Genomic DNA, 19,642 nt, shown 5'->3' with positions numbered 1-19,642 from the left:
AGCAATTTACCTCGCTTGGTTTCCGAGTGCACATTATGAGGAAAGTCGACGGCTGTACCCTTTGCTTCTCGGCTGGCTATCAAGGAGGCTAGTTCCAAGACAGTAGAGACGTGGGGACTCAACTCGTGCATGAAGACATTCCTCAACTTAGGAAGGCTCTTCATCGTGGAAGCAACTTGCTTCCTTGAACCCCTTGCAAGAAATTCATCGCAGCGGTTGGTCAAACAGTATCATACTGCACTTCAGTAGTCCCCCACGTCACCCTTCGATTGATATGCAGTAGGGTTGGTTAGTGAGTGTGTGTGACTGTGTTTAAGCCAGGACACTGGCAGAACCCTTCATTACAATTGATTTTCTACTCACCAAAAGACGCTGGGTGACGACCATCATACCAATATCTCAGTGTGATACAACACTTTACCAATCCTACCAACAACGCGCTCTTCCCATTAAGAGCGGTCTGCAGGCCAACACAGACCGTGAGACACATCAATTTCATTATAGTGGAATCGACAGGCTCCACCCCAGGTTAAACCCCCGCCCTCCCGGACGTGGACCCGGCTGTCCGTTATCACGAAGTCACGTTGCGGCCAGACGACTCGTATCAAACCTACTTTGATGCAGCAACATCGATCCCGACCAGAGCGGTGATCCGATTGGCGTGTCATTATCTGAAGTAATTTGTACATTCGTACAATCCCAGTTTGACCGCCGTCAATATTCGCAATGGTCGGTACTTCAAAGTTAGGAGCGGACCAGTTCGTTCGCCATGCCAGAGTGAAAGACGGTGGTGAATGACGTCGAATCGTCATCGAAGACCTAGGTAAGCCTGGCACCCCAAGTCTGAGGACGGGTAGTCTGCAACTCTGCATGCTCTCTGAATCATCGTTGACGAGCTTCACAAGATCTTGTGCAGATCAAGGAAGGCTTCCAGGAGGTGTGCCGAAGACTAGATTCACGGTGTGAGTCTAGATGCTGGAAGGGCCAGGATCTCGTATCGCGCTCGAGCGTTGCGTGATCTCGTCGTTATAGTAGGGCTTGGTTGCTTGCTGAATTGCCGTCACAGGACAATTGTCAGGACCGATGAATGAGGCCAAGGAGCCTGGAACAACAGTAAGCACCCCCGGCGAACGAGGCCTACCGTTGAACGCACAGTAGGAAAGGAGGCCCTTGAGTGGTGGAGGGATGAAGCTGAGATGCACGGATGGACTTGATCGATGCTGCGAGTCTCGACCCAAAGGAGCAACACCATCCAATTGATCCAAATCTAGATCTTGGGTCGGAAAGGGCCCGCGCACCTGGACTGCCGTTCGATCGCCTGTGCGCCATGTTCGGCGAAGAACTGGGGAAGCATGAGTGGAGTTCCAGGAGGAGCGAAGATCTAGCCGGCGCTCGGGGCACCTTCGTGGAGAGACTTGCAGCTCTGGGGCTGATTACAAAGTGGGCGAGTTCCATATGATGGAAGTTTCTGAGAAGCCGGCGGGTTTAATACGTCATGTAGTGGCGAGGCAAGATATCGTACAAGGGAACAAAATCAATGAGAAGTAAACCCGGACTTTTTGGATCCGATGTTCAGTCTCGTATTCCATTCGAAACCAATCCACTTGAAGCAGCTTGTCTGGAAAGACGCATGAATGTACCGTCCCAAGGTCGGCAGATCGAAATTCGGCGGTTGTATCTGGGACTTATGGTGACAGTTGTATCTTTGGCATCAGTCGGGTTTTGTTTTGGGTGCGATCGCTGTGTGGCGTCACTGGCGTGTGCTCAGATAAGTCTGGCCCATCCTAACATCCGATTCCCCGCCTACGTGAGAGTTCCACCGCAGTAGTCAGGATCCACATTTTCGAGCATGGGCACACTAGACTCAACAACGCCCTAAGGAGACGGTTCAAGCCTTGCTATCACCATTAGTCTTCTTCGCATTCACGTTCGTCCATTTATTGCATAAGCTAAAAGGAAGAGTGAGGCCACAGCATGCGAGGGCAATTGCGAAAATAACCTTGATACCCCATGCATACGCACGGACAACACCGTGCAGCTCGGCTCCAGAAAACAACCTGTGCACTTCAGTGGCCCCGGTACCCGTGACCAGGGCGGGATTGACACTGGGTGCGGTAGTGGCAAGCTTGTGTACGATCTGATTGACGAAGCCAGATTGAGCAGCAGCGAGCAAAAGTGTACCGCCGACCGATCGAGCAACTGTGCAAGAGGGGTTACATTCAATTCCAAGATTCAGTCAACCGGCAAGATTTGACCGCGCCAGAGACGAAATAGCGAAAGCGGACTTACAGATAATGATTGCGGTCGTGGGGGCTATGTCGCTCGGCTCAGCAGACGCTTGCGCAACGACAACCGGAACTTGCAGGGCGAGGCCATATCCGAAGCCCGCCAACATCTGATATCCTACCCATTTGCCTGTCGAGGTGCCAACTTCAAGAGTGTACATTAGGCCAGAGGCAATGGTCACGATCACCGAGGCCACTGCCATATAAGGGGTCGCAATCCCCGTCTTCGTGATGGCTCTGCCAGAGCCATATGTGGCAATACTGAACATGACGATGAGAGGAATGTTTCGCACCCCCGAGCCAATTGGACTGGCGTCGTCGACGCTTTGGAAATAGATAGGCAGGTAGTAGAGCGTAATGAGATACGCGCCAATGAAGAAAAAGCCCCACACGCTGCTGACCCAGACAGTCCTTTTGCGCATAAGGCGTGGTGTCAACATCGCGCGCTCCCCTTGCCAGAGTTCTGCGAGTACAAGTGCGATGGATATGAGAACAAAGCCAACTAGTAACCCGATAACGACACTGGAACGCCACGAATGAATCACGCCCCCATACTGAAGAGCTAGAAGCAAGCACGCCAGTGCACCCATCGTGAGTACCGTCGCTAGCGGGTCCATATGTAGAAGCTTCTCCTTCAATGTCGCCTCGACCACTTTGGCGGCCTTTGGGGTCTTGAAGGTGAGCAAGATGACAAAAGCGGCTAGACCACCGATTGGGAGATTGATATAGAAGCACCTAAAGTTGTGACATCAGCCCCGGTTCTGAGTCTCACAGGACTTGATGTCTGCAGACAGTCTCGTAGTTCACGTCAACGCACGAAGCATTTCTTGACTCACCACCTCCAGGATGCCCCTTTTGTGAGCCCTCCACCAATGAGTGGTCCACAGACGGCGGCAACGCCATATGCTATACCGATGACTCCCGTGTAGGTGGCTCTTTTGCTAGGTTCGGCGGCAAAGGCAGCAATAGTGTAAACTCCAGGCGCTATCCCCGAGGCACCGAGACCGGAGACGGCACGTCCAACTATCAGGGTCGTTGAGTCCGGGGCGACGGCGGCGATCAAGCTCCCCAGTTCGAAGATGAGTATGGCCACCAGGAAACTCGTCTTGAGGGGAAAGTACTTGTATGCTTTACCCCAGGTGGACTGAAATGCTCCGAGCGTCATAAAATAGGCCGAGCCGTACCACGAGATCTCGTCAAGGCTGTGGAACTGGTCGGTAATGTTTGGAATAGCAGTTGCGACAATGGTCTGCAACTAGTGTCAGCTTTCCCCAGTGTGAGATATCGTATTGATCAACGAGATCCCTCCACACGAGAAGCATGGAGTAGCAGAACTCACCTGATCCAGGGAACATAGGGTAATACTGAGCACCAGCGCAGTCATGATGAAGAAGACTTCGATACCCTTCGGGTATTCCATGACAGTGTTTGGAGGCTTGTTCGCAGTTTTTGCTTGAGCAACATGAACTTTCTCTGCATCATTCATAGACGAAGTTATGAAAGTAGAAGGTATGTTGGAGCTGGCGGTCTGCTTTTACCTGGCAGGCTCGATTTGATGTTTATCTCTCCGGTCGCTTTGAGACTACCGTCGCTGTTGTCGTCCTCTGGTGAAAGAGATAGGTTTCTTGATAGAGACATCTGTTTGTGCAATCCACCTGGGATCGTTTTGATGCGGCTTGGTATTAGGTTGGATGGTCTTGGGTAAGGCTCGAGTGATATCAAAGCACTCGACTACTTCTGTCCGCATCCTGAGGGCTGTGGGAGTTAACGGAGATAGCAATGTTAGGATAGAGTTGGACCCTGGTCTTACGAGGGTCCAGCAATGTTCCAGATTATAAGACAAAGAGGTCTATGAGTGTGAAACATGCCCAAACATCAACCGATTGTATAGTATGATACATAGGTAACCCTCATCGTTCGCGTAACACCGTTAATCCCGTTCGTTCTTAATTCCGTTAAAACCGCTCGTCTCAATCATAAATCGTGACTCGACTCAGGACTCTCCGGCGGGAGATCAAGATTTCTGACCTCAGAGCTTTTCAGGTCAGTCCTGACGAGGATGTGGATATTGATCAAGAGAATCAATCAGTGTTCAGGCATCATTGGGATCACCCGAGATTCGTTGTTCCTCAATCGTGGTGGTTACAGTGATATCAGATGACCTTTTCTCAATCTGCCCTACCCTTTGTGGATTGGACTGGTCACCAGTCTTGAGATGAGATTTGGGATCAATCGGTCATTGAACACCCGGTAGTAACTATCTTACTTTGCAAGTAGATCAGAGGTTCTACTCAGGGAATAGCTCAAGGAGGTATCTTGGCCTCCCCGGATGAGTATTCATGGAGGGTAGTAATTTCTAGACCATACTCCCTTCTTTCTTCATCAATACACACAAATGCAAAGAACTCTTACACGCGTACCATTTACCCTCATGTCCACAAGCTAAGCAAGGAATAGTGGTGTACCAGTATCATGAGGTGCCCATCATGTAGGTGGTATAAGGTAGGTCAAATGTGTACTTCCACTTCAAGATCCCTTGACTCATTAACACATAAGGTAGACCTGTCGGTAGGTATTTCTTCTCCTGCTGAGAAGAAATGAATACCACTAGGTACGATCAATAGCAGCCATCGAGCAGAACCTGTGATCTCAGAGTGTGATATATAAAATTTCGACCCTAACCAGACACAATATGTAGGTAGCGTATAAACGTACACTGTGCAGGTAGTATGTGTAATAAGTTCTGGGACATGATCATTGAGTCAGGTAGTATGACTATGCGCTGATGCCAAAAGAGTGTACATTGTACACTTACGTAGCCGGTACTTTTGATTCAGTCTGGTTCTCCAGTTCTTCACCTGCTAAGACTTGAATGTCCACGTGAGAGTGCGACAGTCCACACTCCACAGAGACCCGAGAACCCGGTTGATCCTTGAGCTCTACCGACCTTGAATCACTGCAGTCCGACACCCAGGGTCTGACTCGGTCGGTCGTCACTGAGATCAAAACAATAATAGGTCACGACTATTATTATCAGTACAATCTGCTGTACAGTGTTGCTCTATCATCCATGTCCAGCTGCACAGATAGGTTCTACGCAGTGTACGCACAAACACGGCGATGTGGATCCAGCCCCCTCCATCTAGCTGCAGCAGCCAGGCGCATCCACTTCACCGTCATTCCGGACGAGTCCATAAAAATACTCTACGGCCCCAACGTTCCGACCATTCTGATCTGGCACGTTTGTTGAATTGCTCGCATTCTCTATGGTCGAGCGTCCGCGGCACTGCTGAGAATCGATCTCACACCCTCCCTGACAATAGGCTCGTAGGTCCACACTTGCCCCTGCTTCTGTGTTCTCCCGAGGGTGAGAGTGAGAGGGCGCATGATCTCGCCACAGCGTGATCAGTTGAGACCGAGAAGACTTTAAACCTTCGCTGCGGCTGCGGACATTTGCCTCCTCTGTCTTCGCCCATTCCAATCAATCAAGCCAAAGTTTTGGTCCTGTGTCATTTGCGGTTCTGCATGGGCAGCGGCTCAGGATTGGATCCTTTACTAATTGGACACAAATATTCAGCTGTCGAGCTCATCCGGTTTCAATTCAAGGAAAACTGCACAGTGGTGCAGGCTCCAGGTCCTGGCAGACAGACTATCTCACCTGTTTACCCCCCGCGTTCGGCTGTGCAGTTCATTCCTCACGTCGATCCTTGGCCACACCCGTCCGGTATTGACTGTCGCTTCCGCTTGACCTGCCCGGCTACCGCTCGGTCTGGAATTTGGGTCAACCTTCCATCCCCTCGTCCGCCTCAATTCTCCTCGTCCTTCTCGTTCTCTCCACCGCTCGCCGGTCCTTCTCAACGTTCACCAAGCGGTCGCTTTGCTGATCTTCCACCTTTTCCTTCTTCGCGCACGCTGTGTCATGGAAATAAACTGACTCGCTGCTGGACCGGACACTCGTGGGAGGACTTGGCTCATCATGGATTCTCACGCAGCTCTTGAGCTGCTGGAATACCTGCGCATATGCTATCCGATCTTTCTGCTTTGCCTCTTCACCGTGGCTTTCATCGCCAATACGATGGCCACCGCCAGAAGAGTCGGAAATCAAGAATCTGTCCGCATGGGCCCCGGGGGAAGGCCATTACCCAAGCGCCATCGTAGTGAAGCTCCCGCTTCCGCGGTGAAGGTGTTCTCACCTACCGTCAAGCGGTTTTTCAATTGGCTTTCGGTTGCCCTACTCGTCACATTTTTGATAGATGCAACGATCTACATCGTCCACGTCCTGGTTGCTCGATCTGAGCACTGGTGGCGGGGCCAGTCCGCAGTCGTAGGTTTTCCCAGATCAGCTGTTGCTTGTGTTGGCGCCGGAAATCAAGCCTCCGTGCTAACAGATTACGGCATTTTGACTATAGATTTACATTGTCGGGTCATTCTTTTTCTACGCTGTCCTCTTAATGACATTGCTCGACACAAACCCGTCCCCAACCGTTGCCCAGTTTGTGTGCTGGCTCGCCGCCATTCCCCTCGAATTAATCCTCGTCAGCACTGCGCTTTCTCTCTACACCTCACCTCACCACGAACCGATTGTTGGTAACCCCGAAGGCGGCACACTTCGCCAATCCATCACGCCATGGGAGCACGCTGAAATTGCGTCAAATAGTCTTCGAGTGCTGATTTTGGTGGCTCTGGTTGCTCTGTACATCAGTAAAAGTATATCCTGGAAGAGTCAGAAGGGCAGCCAGATGCGTCGTGAAAACGGCCATGCCAGTGAGTCCACTGGACTTCTTGACGCGGCAGCCGCAGAGAATGGCAATGGCAACACCAATGGCCATGCTTACGGAGCTACCGATGGTTCAGCAGACAACAATGCTACGAAACCGAAGCCCGATCCATGGGTCCGTCCAACGACCGTGCCTTCAACAAGTTGGTGGGAGTATCTCAGTGGCTACTCACTCTTCTTTCCCTACCTTTGGCCATCAAAATCCTGTCGATTGCAAATTATCGTGGTCCTTTGCTTCATCATCCTTGTTGCTCAACGAGTCGTGAATGTCATGGTACCGAACCAAGTTGGTCATATTACCACCATCTTGGCTGACGAGGAAGGACAAGGTTTCCGTGTCCCTTGGCTGGAGATCTTGATGTATGTCGTTCTACGATGGCTGCAAGGTAGCCAGGGTCTTTTGGGCTCCATGCGCTCCAGCCTGTGGATACCGGTCAGCCAGTATTCGTATATGGAACTGTCGAATGCGGCATTTGAGCATGTCCATGGACTGAGTCTCGATTTCCATCTGGGGAAGAAGACAGGAGAGGTCCTGTCTGCGTTGAGCAAGGGCAGCTCTATCAATACATTCCTGGAGCAGATCACGTTCCAAGTGGTCCCAATGTTGGTTGATCTGGTCATCGCATTCGGCTACTTCCTCATCAAGTTCAATGCCTACTATGCACTCGTTGTGGGTATCTCCACGTTCGGATACCTCTACGTCACAGTACGCATGGCACAGTGGCGCGCTGAAATTCGAAGGACCATGGTTAATGCATCTCGTCAAGAAGACGCTGTCAAGTATGTGATTTCCAAGACGACTATAGAGGAATGCAGTACAACTCGAGGACGTGAACTGACCTGTGATTTCTCAGGAACGATTCGATGGTCTCTTACGAGACGGTCAAATACTTCAATGCCGAACAGTACGAATTCCGGCGTTATCGCGATGCCGTGGGCGAGTTTCAAAAGGCCGAGTACCATGTGCTTATCTCACTAACACTCCTCAACACGTGCCAAAACACGATCTTTATGTTGGGCCTTCTCCTCACCTGCTTCATCGCAGCATACGAAGTCGCCACTCACGAGCAAGACGTCGGTCGATTTGTGACATTGTTGATCTACATGGCCCAGCTTCAGGGTCCACTGAACTTTTTCGGCACCTTCTATCGTTCAATTCAGTCTGCATTGATCAACGCTGAGCGGATGCTTGAGTTGTTCCGCGAGCAGCCAACGGTGGTCGACAGCCCGCATGCCACCACCTTGCCAATCTGCCAGGGAGACATAAAGTTCCAAGACGTCGATTTCTCTTACGACAAGCGCAAACCGGCGTTGAATGGACTGACTTTCCACTGCGAGCCTGGTACTACCACCGCTTTGGTGGGAGAATCTGGAGGTGGCAAGTCCACTGTCTTTAGACTCCTCTTCCGGTTCTATAATACTGAGAAGGGCTGCCTCAGTGTCGATGGTCGTGACGTGCGGGATATCACCATCGACTCGTTACGCAGCCACATCGGTGTGGTCCCTCAGGACACTGTCCTTTTCAACGAGACACTTATGTATAATTTGAAATACGCGAACCAGGCAGCCACGGATGAGGAAGTCTATGATGCCTGCCGGGCAGCCAGTATTCACGAGAAAATCTTGACATTCCCGGATGGTTATAACACCAAGGTTGGAGAACGAGGTCTGCGCCTCAGTGGCGGAGAGAAGCAGCGGGTTGCAATTGCACGTACCATACTCAAGAACCCGCGGATCATTCTTTTGGACGAAGCCACAGCCGCACTGGATACGGATACCGAAGAGCACATCCAGCGGGCGCTTTCCACGCTCTCACAGGGACGTACCATGCTCGTGATTGCTCATCGACTCAGCACCATCACGACAGCCGATCGAATCCTTGTTTTGGCTGATGGCCAAGTGGCTGAAAGTGGTACTCACGAGGAGCTACTTGCAATGAAGGGCCGTTATGCGAGCATGTGGCGCAAGCAAATTCGAGCGCAAAAGGCCGCTATCGAAGTCAAACATTTGGAAGATCGCATCCGCAACGCCGCTCACAGCGACGATAGCTCTAGCCAGTCTGATGAGGATCCCAAACATAATCGCCGTCCGGCACAATGATCTCGTTTTTGTCACAGGCCTCCTGATTTGGGGTCGAGAGTTCCTCTCACCCAGCAGTACAAATAGTCCGCTGACGACTTGTGAATACTCACTTTCTTGCATTATAACCACGACATGCCACCATCCCACCATTCGACAGCAAATGACACTGCTGTCATTCGGGTGTGAACCAAGGATGGTCGCTGCCTCTTTCCAGATAGGCTCGCCCATTCGTCCGCTTTTATACCCAGTCGCTCGCGTCGTCGCGGCCTTTCTTCTTCTTTATCTCCTTCTCGCAATACGTTCAACGATTGCATTGTCTGTTCTGCCATCGCCGGGCTGCTAGCCTGCTCGGTATAATTCTCTCCGCGCCCTTCACACCTTGTCTCAACCCCTTCATGCTACCTTTCGTGCTCGACTGTTTCCTCCTCTCTTTGCCTTTGTCTCGTCCTTGGGCCTTCGAATAATTTTCACTGGAGTTTGGGAATTTCGGAATGTTGAGAAGCTGGACCGTCTTGGAAAAAAAGGTCTCTTGATGCTGAACTCGACAAAACATTGGTTACTCCGGAGGCAGCTTTTTGTATAATCACTGGCAAATCCTCACCTAAATGGGTCAAAAAACGTGAAATACAAGTGACTTGGTTTGAAACGATTGTTGCAACTGCTCACCGTACATGTAGAAAGGGTTGTAAGGTAGAGAGGTATGCATCCTGAAGCTCGATCATGAGATCTCATTCTGTTTTCCGACCTTGTTATGGCCTCCGTAGATATCAAATGCCATTAAAGATTGTAGGAATGCTAGAAATGGTGGCTATTACAAACGGGTTACGTATATACCTAAGTCTGATCAGGCCGGGGGTGTTTCTCTAACCTTTACCTGGGTACTGTAGGTGAAGAAATGATGTCAGCTCAAGCGCCAAGGCGGAGCCGATCTTATCACTGCAATCAGCAACAGCATCCATCCTCCGCCGAAGCACCTTTTTCTAACTATCGAACTGTTTCATGTAACATCTCGTTGTCCTTCGCGAGAATCACAAGCCGCAATCGATCATCTTTAAAGATGCACTCGCCCTCAACTCAACTTCTCCGTGCTTTACGGACGTCGCTCGTGAGCGCGCACTCTCGCAACTCACTGCGCGGCGCTGTTCGACGATCCCCGATCGCCGTCACAACCTTCAAAACACCTTCTTCGGTGCGCAACAACAGCTCAAAAATCCAGCCCGTCCGCATGGTTCCACGGTCGCATACACACAAGCCCACCAGCTATGATCGTGGTCCAGAGTCACAGGAAGATACGGTGACCGATTTCGGCGCCCTCGATGTCCTCGGCAACACACCCGTGCCCAGCACAGCTATTGACGCATGTTTGGACTCTGGTTTCCATCTCAACAGCGGCGTGAAAATTACGGGCGGAGATGCTCTGCTCCTTGTCGGTGGTGAGGCATTTGCCTGGAGACCTTGGAGGGCCGTCGAGGGTGCGGAAAATGAACAAATTGCCAAAGCGTCTATGATCAATGCGAAAGGTCAATTCGAACTCGATGAGCAAGTTTGGGGGTTGTTGAGCCTCGTGTGGCCACGTCCCGGTACGTTCTTGTTCTACCTCGCTCTTGATGTTCCTGCAATTGTGCACGTTTCCCTTTACCGCTATGACAACAGCAATTTGCCTCTCAGATACGTGCTTTCTAATGGATCTCATTTCTCGCTGTTTCTCACCCGGTCGACATTGCTGATCCTTACATTCATCAGATATGCTCATTCTTGGCATGGGTGCCGGCATTTATCCTCTGTCACCGGAAACGAAGCGCCATATTAATTCTCTGGGTATCCGTGTTGATGTTCAGGACACGAGAAACGCAGCTGCTCAGTTCAATCTCTTGGCTACAGAGCGTGGTGTGTCCGAGATTGCAGCGGCGTTGATTCCCATCGGGTGGAAAGGACGATCCTAAACCGGACACTGCTCTTTTCCGGAACGAACTCTTAGATATTCGCAAAACGCAGATGGTAGCACCATCTAATGTACAATATTCGTAGCATTTCCTTTGGATTCGAGTGTATTTGTCGGCCGCTGTAGACACGGCCCTACACGTATAACAATGGTGCGTGGATCTATTGACAAAGACCGATTGCCGGCAGGATTTCGAGCCCCGACCTAGATCGTATGAGAACTAGTGTTCAGGGACTGTAAATCGGACTTCATACCTGTGGGGCATACTCGGTTATTAAGCAGAGCATGTCCCTGCTTGCGATGCTACCTTAAAACGACTAAGAATGAGACATCAGTGTAGTCTTGGCACATTGCTCAAGTTGGCCCTTGATCATGTGAGTCTGTCTTATCTTATCGCAGACACCAGCTGAGGCATCCACAGGGCCAGCTCCGCACCTGGGGTAACTCCGTATGAAATACCACAGACAACTCTGAACCCTCCATCGACTCAGATATTCGAACCCGGGTCTACAAACGCAAATATGGCGGGAGAAGAGTCACTCTCAGTACCCCGTCAGTCAAGCGATCGATTATCCACCCAAACCGCCGAGGAGGAGGATGCTCTTCTGACTGGGGAGCGAACGACTCGCCGTGAGCCAGTACGCCGCGGACTTGGCTTCTGGGGCCAGGTGGGAACGTTTGCGTGGGCTATCTCTGCAACAATCGTTGTAATCATACTGGCGGTGGTATATCAGCATGAATCGGCCAAGAATCAAAGAGGAGAGCCCCCGATAGGTTGGGGACCAGGCGGCAAGCCCTCGGGAAAGCGCAACCTCATATTCATGGTCTCCGATGGCATGGGACCGACAAGTCTGTCCATGACGAGAAGTTTCAGACAATTCGTAGAGGGCTTGCCTATTGATGATGTTCTTGTCTTGGACAAGCATCACATTGGCCAGTCCCGAACCCGCTCGAGCAACAGCCTTGTGACCGATTCGGCCGCTGGTGCAACAGCGTTCTCCTGCGGACACAAGAGCTATAATGGAGCCATTTCAGTGCTTCCAGACCATTCGCCTTGCGGTACTGTACTCGAGGCTGCCAAGCTGGCGGGCTATCACACTGGACTGGTGGTGACAACACGCATCACCGATGCAACGCCGGCTTGCTTTGCATCGCATGCGAATCTGCGCCAATACGAGGATAGCATTGCAGAGCAGGAGGCGGGTGAGCACCCGTTGGGACGTGTCGTGGACTTAATCCTTGGTGGTGGCCGTTGTCATTTCTTGCCAAATTCCACCGATGGCAGTTGCCGTGCGGATGATCGCGACATCGTCGATGTTGCGACTCAGAATGGATTCCATTACCTGCAAGATCGCGCTGGTTTTGACGCCCTCAAGGGTGGCGCTGATGCAAAGCTTCCCCTGATGGGTCTGTTTGCTGAGAAGGATATCCCTTACGAGATTGACCGTCGCTCACAGAATGACGTCTATCCTTCTCTGGAAGAAATGGCTCGAACTGCGCTGACCACTCTCAGCGAGGCCACCCGAGACAGTGAGCAAGGTTTCTTTTTGATGATTGAGGGGTCTCGAATCGATCATGCCGGACATGGGAACGATCCTGCCGCACAGGTCCATGAAGTCATCGCCTATGACAAGGCCTTTGCCGCTGTGCTGGAGTTCCTTGAGAAGGATGATACCCCTGGTATTCTTGTCGGCACATCTGATCACGAGACTGGTGGCTTGGCTGCTGCGCGTCAACTCCACACTACTTATCCTGAATACCTTTGGCATCCTCGTGTTTTGGCGAACGCTCAACATTCCAGCGAATATGCTGGCGCCAAGTGGACCGAGTACCTGTCTCAAAATGGAAAACACAGTGATGACAAGAAGAAATCATTCATCCGCAAAATTTTGCTCGAGAAGGATCTCGGTATCACAGACGCCACGGATGAGGAGATTGATGCTTTGCTTCATCTTGAGGCTGGAGTGTATCCCAATTACGTCTTTGCCGACATGATCAGCCGTCGTGCGCAAATCGGCTGGTCTACTCACGGCCACTCTGGTAAGTTTCTCAACCATGACTTCGAATACAAGTTCTTTCTTTGAAAAGTAATGCAAATATAGCTGACAAAATGCTGCAGCTGCCGATGTCAACATTTATGCATCATCTAGCAAGAATGCATGGCCACTGGTTGGCAATCACGAGAATACCGATGTCGGTAAATTCCTTGCAGAATATTTGGATCTTGATGTCAATGCAGTGACCAAACGTCTGCAATCTGCGGCTTCTTGGACGGCATCGAGCGACGAATCTAGCCCGTCTAAGCAACATGGCTGGCTGGGTGATCCGCTTGGCTCGAACGTGCGAGTTGAAGGCCTTGATGGCTACCATGGTGACTTTAGAAAGCGCTCGGTCGATGACTGTGCTTGCGGAAGCGTGCACTAGGTGCACCCTGTCTTTTTTTTTTTTTTTTATGCATTTGACCCAATAACTCCCTACCTGTGAAGAGGCTTTCCCGTGTGAAGCCTTTCATCTTTCGGCAATCATGCTTCTCCATTGAAGACTACTGGCGTTTTTGATATTTTCAATACTTTCTTCGAATGAATTGCTATTGCGTGCTCTTACACTCTTACACTATCTAGTAGGCTCAATCACGAAGAATGCAGCGTACCCCATCTTTCGACAAGTTTTGCTTCCTCAATGAAGGAACCTGCTAGCCGCATTTGAGACTCTTGCGAGGCTTCTTCGATTGAACTACCGTTACTTCGTCCTTTACGTTTACTCTATTTAGTGAAATCAGTCACAAAATATACATCGTACTACTTCCAACTGCTACCATTTACATCTACGAAGTGATCATTACGAGAAAAGCAGCATATTTGTGGCCAATATCAATTCATTCCTGATTGACGTTCTCGTGCTTGACCACAACCCGTTCATCCTCAGAACCTTCGTTCTGAGACCGCTCGTCCTCAGGTCCCATGACCTCAGATTCCTCCTCGCCCTTGAAACCCCCCTCCAGCACCATCGTCCAGTACCAATGCCAGTATTGATCGTTCTGACAATCGGCACAGACCTCCACATCATCCTCCCAACCGACGATGTTGGTGCGGCCGGTCCCTTCACCCGAAAAGTCATCCGAGCCCTCACTCACGTCGATCTCGTAGTAAGGCTGGCAGTCCGGGATGTTCGGGTCGAAAGGGAGGTCGTGCTGCTCCCGCTCCAGGGGGTCGTTGATTCTCTGGAGCTGGTCGTAGAGGTCGTGGCAGAACAGGTGGAGTTTGAACCAGACGTCTGCGCAGCACCGGCAGTAGACGCCAACGTAGAAGCACATCTTCTGCTGCGTGAAGGGCTCGTTAGTCTCTTGTTTGTTTTTCCTTCTCTTCGCGCATATAATCCAAAGCTACATGGTGGGATCGAACGTACCGTACCGGTTGGGCAGGTCTTGATCTGAGCTTTCAGATCGACGGGAGGATCTCTTTTGGCGAGGGGATTTGTGTTATGAAACACCGGGCCAAGGACGTTCGAAAGGGGGGTTGATATCAGAGTGCCGTTGGAAGTGACAGGACGGCCAAAAGTGAGATGTGATCTGATATCGGGGGTGAACGGAGGAAGTCTGTAAGGTGAGAAGATAGAGAACGCAAGTGAGCTTTATATAGTCCTCATCTGACTCTCATCCTCACCATGGATAGCTTTGTTGTGTGGATGCCTACACGTATACGCCTCTCGCGATTGCTCCAACTGAGAACCCCATCGCGGCCTACCAGATGTATACAATACCTCCTAGGCGGCGTCTCCCATGGACGGCGCGATAGTAGACGCTACATCTGAGCTTCACGCGTCCCAGCTCCCACCGAAAGCAAACCACCATCCTCTACCAAACCTAGACGCAACGATGTAATCCCAGGACTCTAGGCACCGACAAGTTTGATGGAGTCTCGACCGAATCCAGACGTGAGTGGAGAGTGAAGTATCACCCATCAGAGTCTCGCGCGTCTCATTTCCCACCACAAACAACAAACACAAAGAATGACTACCTCTATACTACGGAAAGCCGTAACGAGAAAATCCTCGGGCTCTACGCAGGCACCGACACGTTTGATCAAGTCTCGACCCAGGCGTGAGAAGCGAAGAATTGCCCGTCCCAGGCAAGTTACATGTGGAAGGTGTTTGTTCCACAACGCGATCTAGTCGGACATTTCAGAATCCGCTTCAGAGTGTGTGCTTGTCCTAGTGTAATTGTTGTATGCACCTCAAAGATTGAGCATGTTGTTTATAGTTTATACTACTTGAAAAAGTAAACAGTGGGGGCGGGAACCAGTAGCCTAATGGCCCAGTCCCGAAGAAGCTTATTCGCGTTCGGCAGCGGCTTGTCGGGTTCCTGCAGGGGAATCGGTCATCGATCAAATTCGGCTACCTACTGAACAGATCGACGGGTGTTGATTTCATTCTGAACGTAACTGCTGCTGGACTGGGCTGCTAGAAATTGAGCCCACGTGGAGAATGGAGTAAGTGTTTGATCACTACAGGTGATTCACTCAACTAGGAGAGGTTTGGGTGTTTATTACGATTTGTTTGCCATTGGGTAACTGTGATCTCGTGAGGGCTTGTGAACAGCGCAGTTAACATGGATGTATCGTGGCATTCTCAAGGGCGAAGCCGTTCAGCAGTTCTTCGATTTCGTGTTTATGTTTGCCAATACACATATCACGAATGGAACACACGAGCGATGTGGTGAGATTCAAAGAGACCAATAGGATGAGCGGTACAGTAGGATTAATCTCAAAGTCAAGGAAAGACGACTGTAGTGGGAATAGAAAACGCTCAAAAGGATAGAGTGTCAAATGAGAGACTAATCGGAACAGCCCTATCAATATATCCAAATGTTCTCAGGAACTGGAAAAAAAAGAGACAAGTCAAATTCACAAGAAAGAAGAATTGAGAAAGTAGAGAGGGGTTTCATCAAGTCCAGGTCTACAGGGTCACCAGAGCGACAACAGCCACGAGGACTGCAAAGAAAGAGCCCTGCAGCACACGCTCGACCTGCGCAGGGGCGCTGTTGCCCTTGGTAGCGGAGGTACCCTGGGAGAACCCAGTGCTGGAGGCCCCTGAGGCGGAGCCGGAACCCGAGCCGGAACCCGAGCTGGAGCCGCTGCTGGTGCCGGTAGAGCCTGTGTTGGTGCCGTTAGAAGCCATGCCGCCGGTGCCACCCATGTTCGTAGGCACACTGTCACTGCCAGTAGCGGTGGAGCTGCCACTGTGAGCACCGTAGGTCATGTTCAAACCGGTCGCAGCGAGAGAACCGAGAACGGTTGAGTTGCCAGTGATGGCAACATCGGCTTCCATGGCGGTGTCGGAGGTGTAGACGTAAGCATTGTTGCCAGTCTTCTTAGCCTCCTTGGGAGGGTCGTAGCAGGTCACGTCGACCTTTCCCACGGTTGCGTAGTAGTAGCCCTTTTCCTGAATGTCCTGGCTGTTCCAGTCAATCTCACCACCAGCCCAGTCGATGGTTCCCTGGGCGTTACCCTTCTGGCCAGCGGGCCAGAGAGACATCTGCAGACGAGCGGGGGTCTGAGGGTACTGGAAGCGGTTGGCAGTGGCGTTCCAGGTGTCGGACTTCTTGAGGGTGCGCTTGACCACACCGTCGATGATCCACTGGGTCTGGTCGGGCTGCCAGTCGATCTCGTAGGTGTGCCAGTCCTTGAAGGTGTCCTCGTTGGTGACGGAGGCGTTGGCACTGTTATGCCAGTCCAGCACACCCTGCCAGTAGTAGTTGGTCTGGACGGCAGTCAAGTCGGCACCGACCCATTCGTAGTCAATCTCATCCTTGACATCAGACAGCAGGATGAAGGCAGTGACCACACCCTTACCACGAGAGGACTTGATCTTGCCACTGACCTTGCCGTACCAGATGTAGTGGTTGTTGGCAAAGAGCGAACCCACAGAGTTCTTGGGCATGGTCATGAGGAGGTTGCCATCCTGCGTCTTGGGGAACCCGCTGTAGGTCCAGTCCGCAGCTGAGGCATTGCCCAGGTACTTGGTATTCAAGACGGTGTTATCCAAGTTGTCCCATGTGTAGCTCTTGTTTTCACAGATCGGCATGGGGGCACAAGAGTCAACCGAGAAGGAGGATTGGGCGTCACAACCACCCAGACAGTAGCCACCGGTACCACACTCGCCATATTCTGTGTTAGGAGGTACGTTAGGAAAGTATCAACCAAGGACAAGTAGAGCCTACAGGTGAGGCAGGAGGCAGGAGGCAAGCATGGTTCCTTGGGACGAAAAAATGCACCACAACGGCGATGTGAGGGGATAATATCGGATGACATGGGTCGAATCACTTACGGGAGCAGCAGGGCTTATCCTGCGGGCACTGCTTGCTTGTGCTACACGTGATGGTGTTGGAGCTTGCCAACACGGTGGCCGACAGGGACAAGGCCAGGAGAGAGGTCACGAAACGAACCATTGTGAATCGAGATAGCAGGATCAAGCTCACAAAAAATTATGTACGAGGGGGGGGGGGAGGGGGAAGGCAGGATCTGGGGTAAGGTTGAAAGTGGGTATGTGCGAGATCAGAATGTACAAGAAGGGTAAAAGGGGGAGAGGGAAAGATCGAGGAGAGTAAATAATCCAGAAGGAGCCACCGACGAAAACGAGCGGACGGTGGTGATTGAGATGCGTCGCGACGGGCTGTGAAACGAGAGACAGCAAGTGAAGACTTGAAGATGGTGACCGAGTCGATGGGCCAAGAGGAATGGAAGGAGGAAAGAGAGAAAGAAGAAGGAATGGAAAAAAGCAGCAGGTAATAATAGTGGAGGAGAGAGGAGGAGGCGATGTGGAAATGGGTGGACTCGGGTGGAGTCGTTTTTTCCCGGGTTTCTGCGCTAAACAACACTAACAACGGGGGGCCTGTCGGGTACATCGCCAAGGAGAGGTCAAAGGAACGATGAGTAAAGCCTTCCCCAAGGGGTCCAGTTTTCTTTCCACAGCGAACGGTGGGTAATTAATTGTATGGGTCACCAAGCTGCACATGGTTTTTGGGTTCAGGAAAGAGAGGAAAGAGGGATGTCTGAAAGATTTTATTCCTGCAAGTTGCCGAGTACTGTACCATATCGCTCTAATAGTAACCATTGAGCAATGTCAGTCGGGACTCGGGGGTGTATGCTGTATGGGATATGTGGATTAAGGGGAAAGAGATGATACAGTGATACATATGCCATTTGAGGCATTTCTACATAGTTTTCTACAGTACTATTACATACATACAGCATGTATGTATCTGTGAGTTCTGTCACTCTATTTTACAGAGACTCTGTCAGTGTTGTGTATTGATGATCTCTCATAGATCCGCTCTTGAATGGGCAGATTAACAAATGGAATATGAGTACACCATACTGTAGTACTTCTGGTCGAGGGCTGCTTGTGAGTCGCTACACACTGTAGCTGCCAAGCTGGCTACCGTAGTTCATTATCTTACAGAGCCATTCGAGGCTGCGTAACGGTTACGATCTGGCTAGGATCATAGGATGTAATTCCACGTGCATGATGATCATGCATCCCTGTGCATAACCCTATCCAAGGGATCATCTCTAATGACAATGATGCATGCAGTCGTCCTAATACTCACGCCCGAAACACTGTAGACTCTACAGTCTACACGGTCTGGGTAGTAGGCAATGAGGCATAGAGTAAACTGTAAGAACTGTAGATCGGTCGAGCTCCCAGAAAATAGGCTCGTCCGGTAATTTACAAATCACAGCACTGACCACGTGACACCAGTCACACCATAGACAGATGAGAGATCGCTGCAGCCTGGAAGATTCAAATGTCCACGTAAGGGATCTGTATCACGGTATCACCTGTAAGCCCTTAACCACAAAGGCACACAGACACAGACAGAAATCCCCCAGTCGTGGCACGGTGGCACTGGCACTGGATACGCTAGTGTCTTTTTCCCCACGGGTCGGTGGAGTACAGGACTGCATTTTCAAATTTTGTACTGTAGTAAAAGTTAACTTTGTGCACAACTTCACTCGTGCCCCAGGATTATCCAAGTGTATCCAGGCGTGAAATGACTCGAGTTGACCGACTTCACTCATTGCAATGACTCTCCAGAGTCCTCACCGTAAATTGACTGACTTCGGATCATCAATCTAGATGAGTAGAAGCGGACTGCCAGGGCCTGCTACCCAGTGCCCACGGACTACGTACACTCCTATCGTATTATATCAAAGTACAGAAGGTAATTAAAGGTATAGACGACAAGACATTAGAGTTGGACTGTAAATACTAAATTATTAGCAATGAAGAATACAGTCCAGAATGGAATGAAATAGCAGTTGTCTCGGTACAGCTGGAAGGCCCCATTCATCGCCGTGTCACGAGGTACTCACGGGCGGTTCCAGTCAATCGTGGCTGTCTTACCTCTAACCATCTGATTGGCCGTGTGTTGAACTTTACGAGCGGGTGCACCTATTTTTAACCCGTCCAGGGCATGACTCGGATCTCCAGAGATCATATAGACTGGTCCGATCCAACCCCGGCACCTGTAGCCGATATTCAAGCGCCGACTTACAG

General features: G+C 50.9%; 6 protein-coding genes across 6 annotated transcripts; 3 read left to right on the top strand and 3 right to left on the bottom strand.

Annotated features, from left to right (window-relative positions):
• Nucleotides 1-968: 968 nt before the first annotated feature.
• N7539_001485 (MDR family MFS transporter) lies at nucleotides 969-3,771 on the bottom strand (the record flags this gene model as incomplete). Its single annotated transcript, XM_056931088.1, has 7 exons — nucleotides 969-1,429; nucleotides 1,641-1,753; nucleotides 1,808-1,875; nucleotides 1,928-2,199; nucleotides 2,290-3,020; nucleotides 3,122-3,534; nucleotides 3,625-3,771. The coding sequence occupies 7 exons, from the start codon at nucleotides 3,769-3,771 to the stop codon at nucleotides 969-971; spliced, it is 2,205 nt and encodes a 734-aa protein (XP_056793119.1).
• A 2,490-nt stretch (nucleotides 3,772-6,261) lies between these two features.
• On the top strand, nucleotides 6,262-9,162 carry hmt1 (putative vacuolar ABC heavy metal transporter (Hmt1); the record flags this gene model as incomplete). The annotated part of the gene is made up of 3 exons (XM_056931087.1): nucleotides 6,262-6,609; nucleotides 6,695-7,842; nucleotides 7,917-9,162. 3 exons carry the CDS (start codon nucleotides 6,262-6,264, stop codon nucleotides 9,160-9,162), a joined length of 2,742 nt encoding a protein of 913 aa, XP_056793118.1.
• A 1,039-nt stretch (nucleotides 9,163-10,201) lies between these two features.
• Nucleotides 10,202-11,087, top strand: N7539_001483 (Mth938-like domain-containing protein; the record flags this gene model as incomplete). The annotated part of the gene is made up of 2 exons (XM_056931086.1): nucleotides 10,202-10,724; nucleotides 10,888-11,087. 2 exons carry the CDS (start codon nucleotides 10,202-10,204, stop codon nucleotides 11,085-11,087), a joined length of 723 nt encoding a protein of 240 aa, XP_056793117.1.
• Nucleotides 11,088-11,607: 520 nt separating this feature from the next.
• Nucleotides 11,608-13,510, top strand: N7539_001482 (alkaline phosphatase; the record flags this gene model as incomplete). Its single annotated transcript, XM_056931085.1, has 2 exons — nucleotides 11,608-13,126; nucleotides 13,206-13,510. The coding sequence occupies 2 exons, from the start codon at nucleotides 11,608-11,610 to the stop codon at nucleotides 13,508-13,510; spliced, it is 1,824 nt and encodes a 607-aa protein (XP_056793116.1).
• A 451-nt stretch (nucleotides 13,511-13,961) lies between these two features.
• On the bottom strand, nucleotides 13,962-14,399 carry N7539_001481 (uncharacterized protein; the record flags this gene model as incomplete). Its single annotated transcript, XM_056931084.1, has 1 exon — nucleotides 13,962-14,399. The coding sequence occupies one exon, from the start codon at nucleotides 14,397-14,399 to the stop codon at nucleotides 13,962-13,964; it is 438 nt and encodes a 145-aa protein (XP_056793115.1).
• A 1,640-nt stretch (nucleotides 14,400-16,039) lies between these two features.
• utr2 (putative cell wall glucanase (Utr2)) lies at nucleotides 16,040-17,531 on the bottom strand (the record flags this gene model as incomplete). Its single annotated transcript, XM_056931083.1, has 2 exons — nucleotides 16,040-17,250; nucleotides 17,411-17,531. The coding sequence occupies 2 exons, from the start codon at nucleotides 17,529-17,531 to the stop codon at nucleotides 16,040-16,042; spliced, it is 1,332 nt and encodes a 443-aa protein (XP_056793114.1).
• Nucleotides 17,532-19,642: the final 2,111 nt, after the last annotated feature.

This window comes from Penicillium diatomitis (genome assembly GCF_028827545.1).
Source record: "Penicillium diatomitis strain IBT 30728 chromosome Unknown utg000002l_segment0_segment0, whole genome shotgun sequence".
Lineage (NCBI taxonomy): Eukaryota > Fungi > Ascomycota > Eurotiomycetes > Eurotiales > Aspergillaceae > Penicillium > Penicillium diatomitis.
Note: the sequence above shows the minus strand (reverse complement) of the source record. Positions and strands in the feature narration are given on the sequence as shown.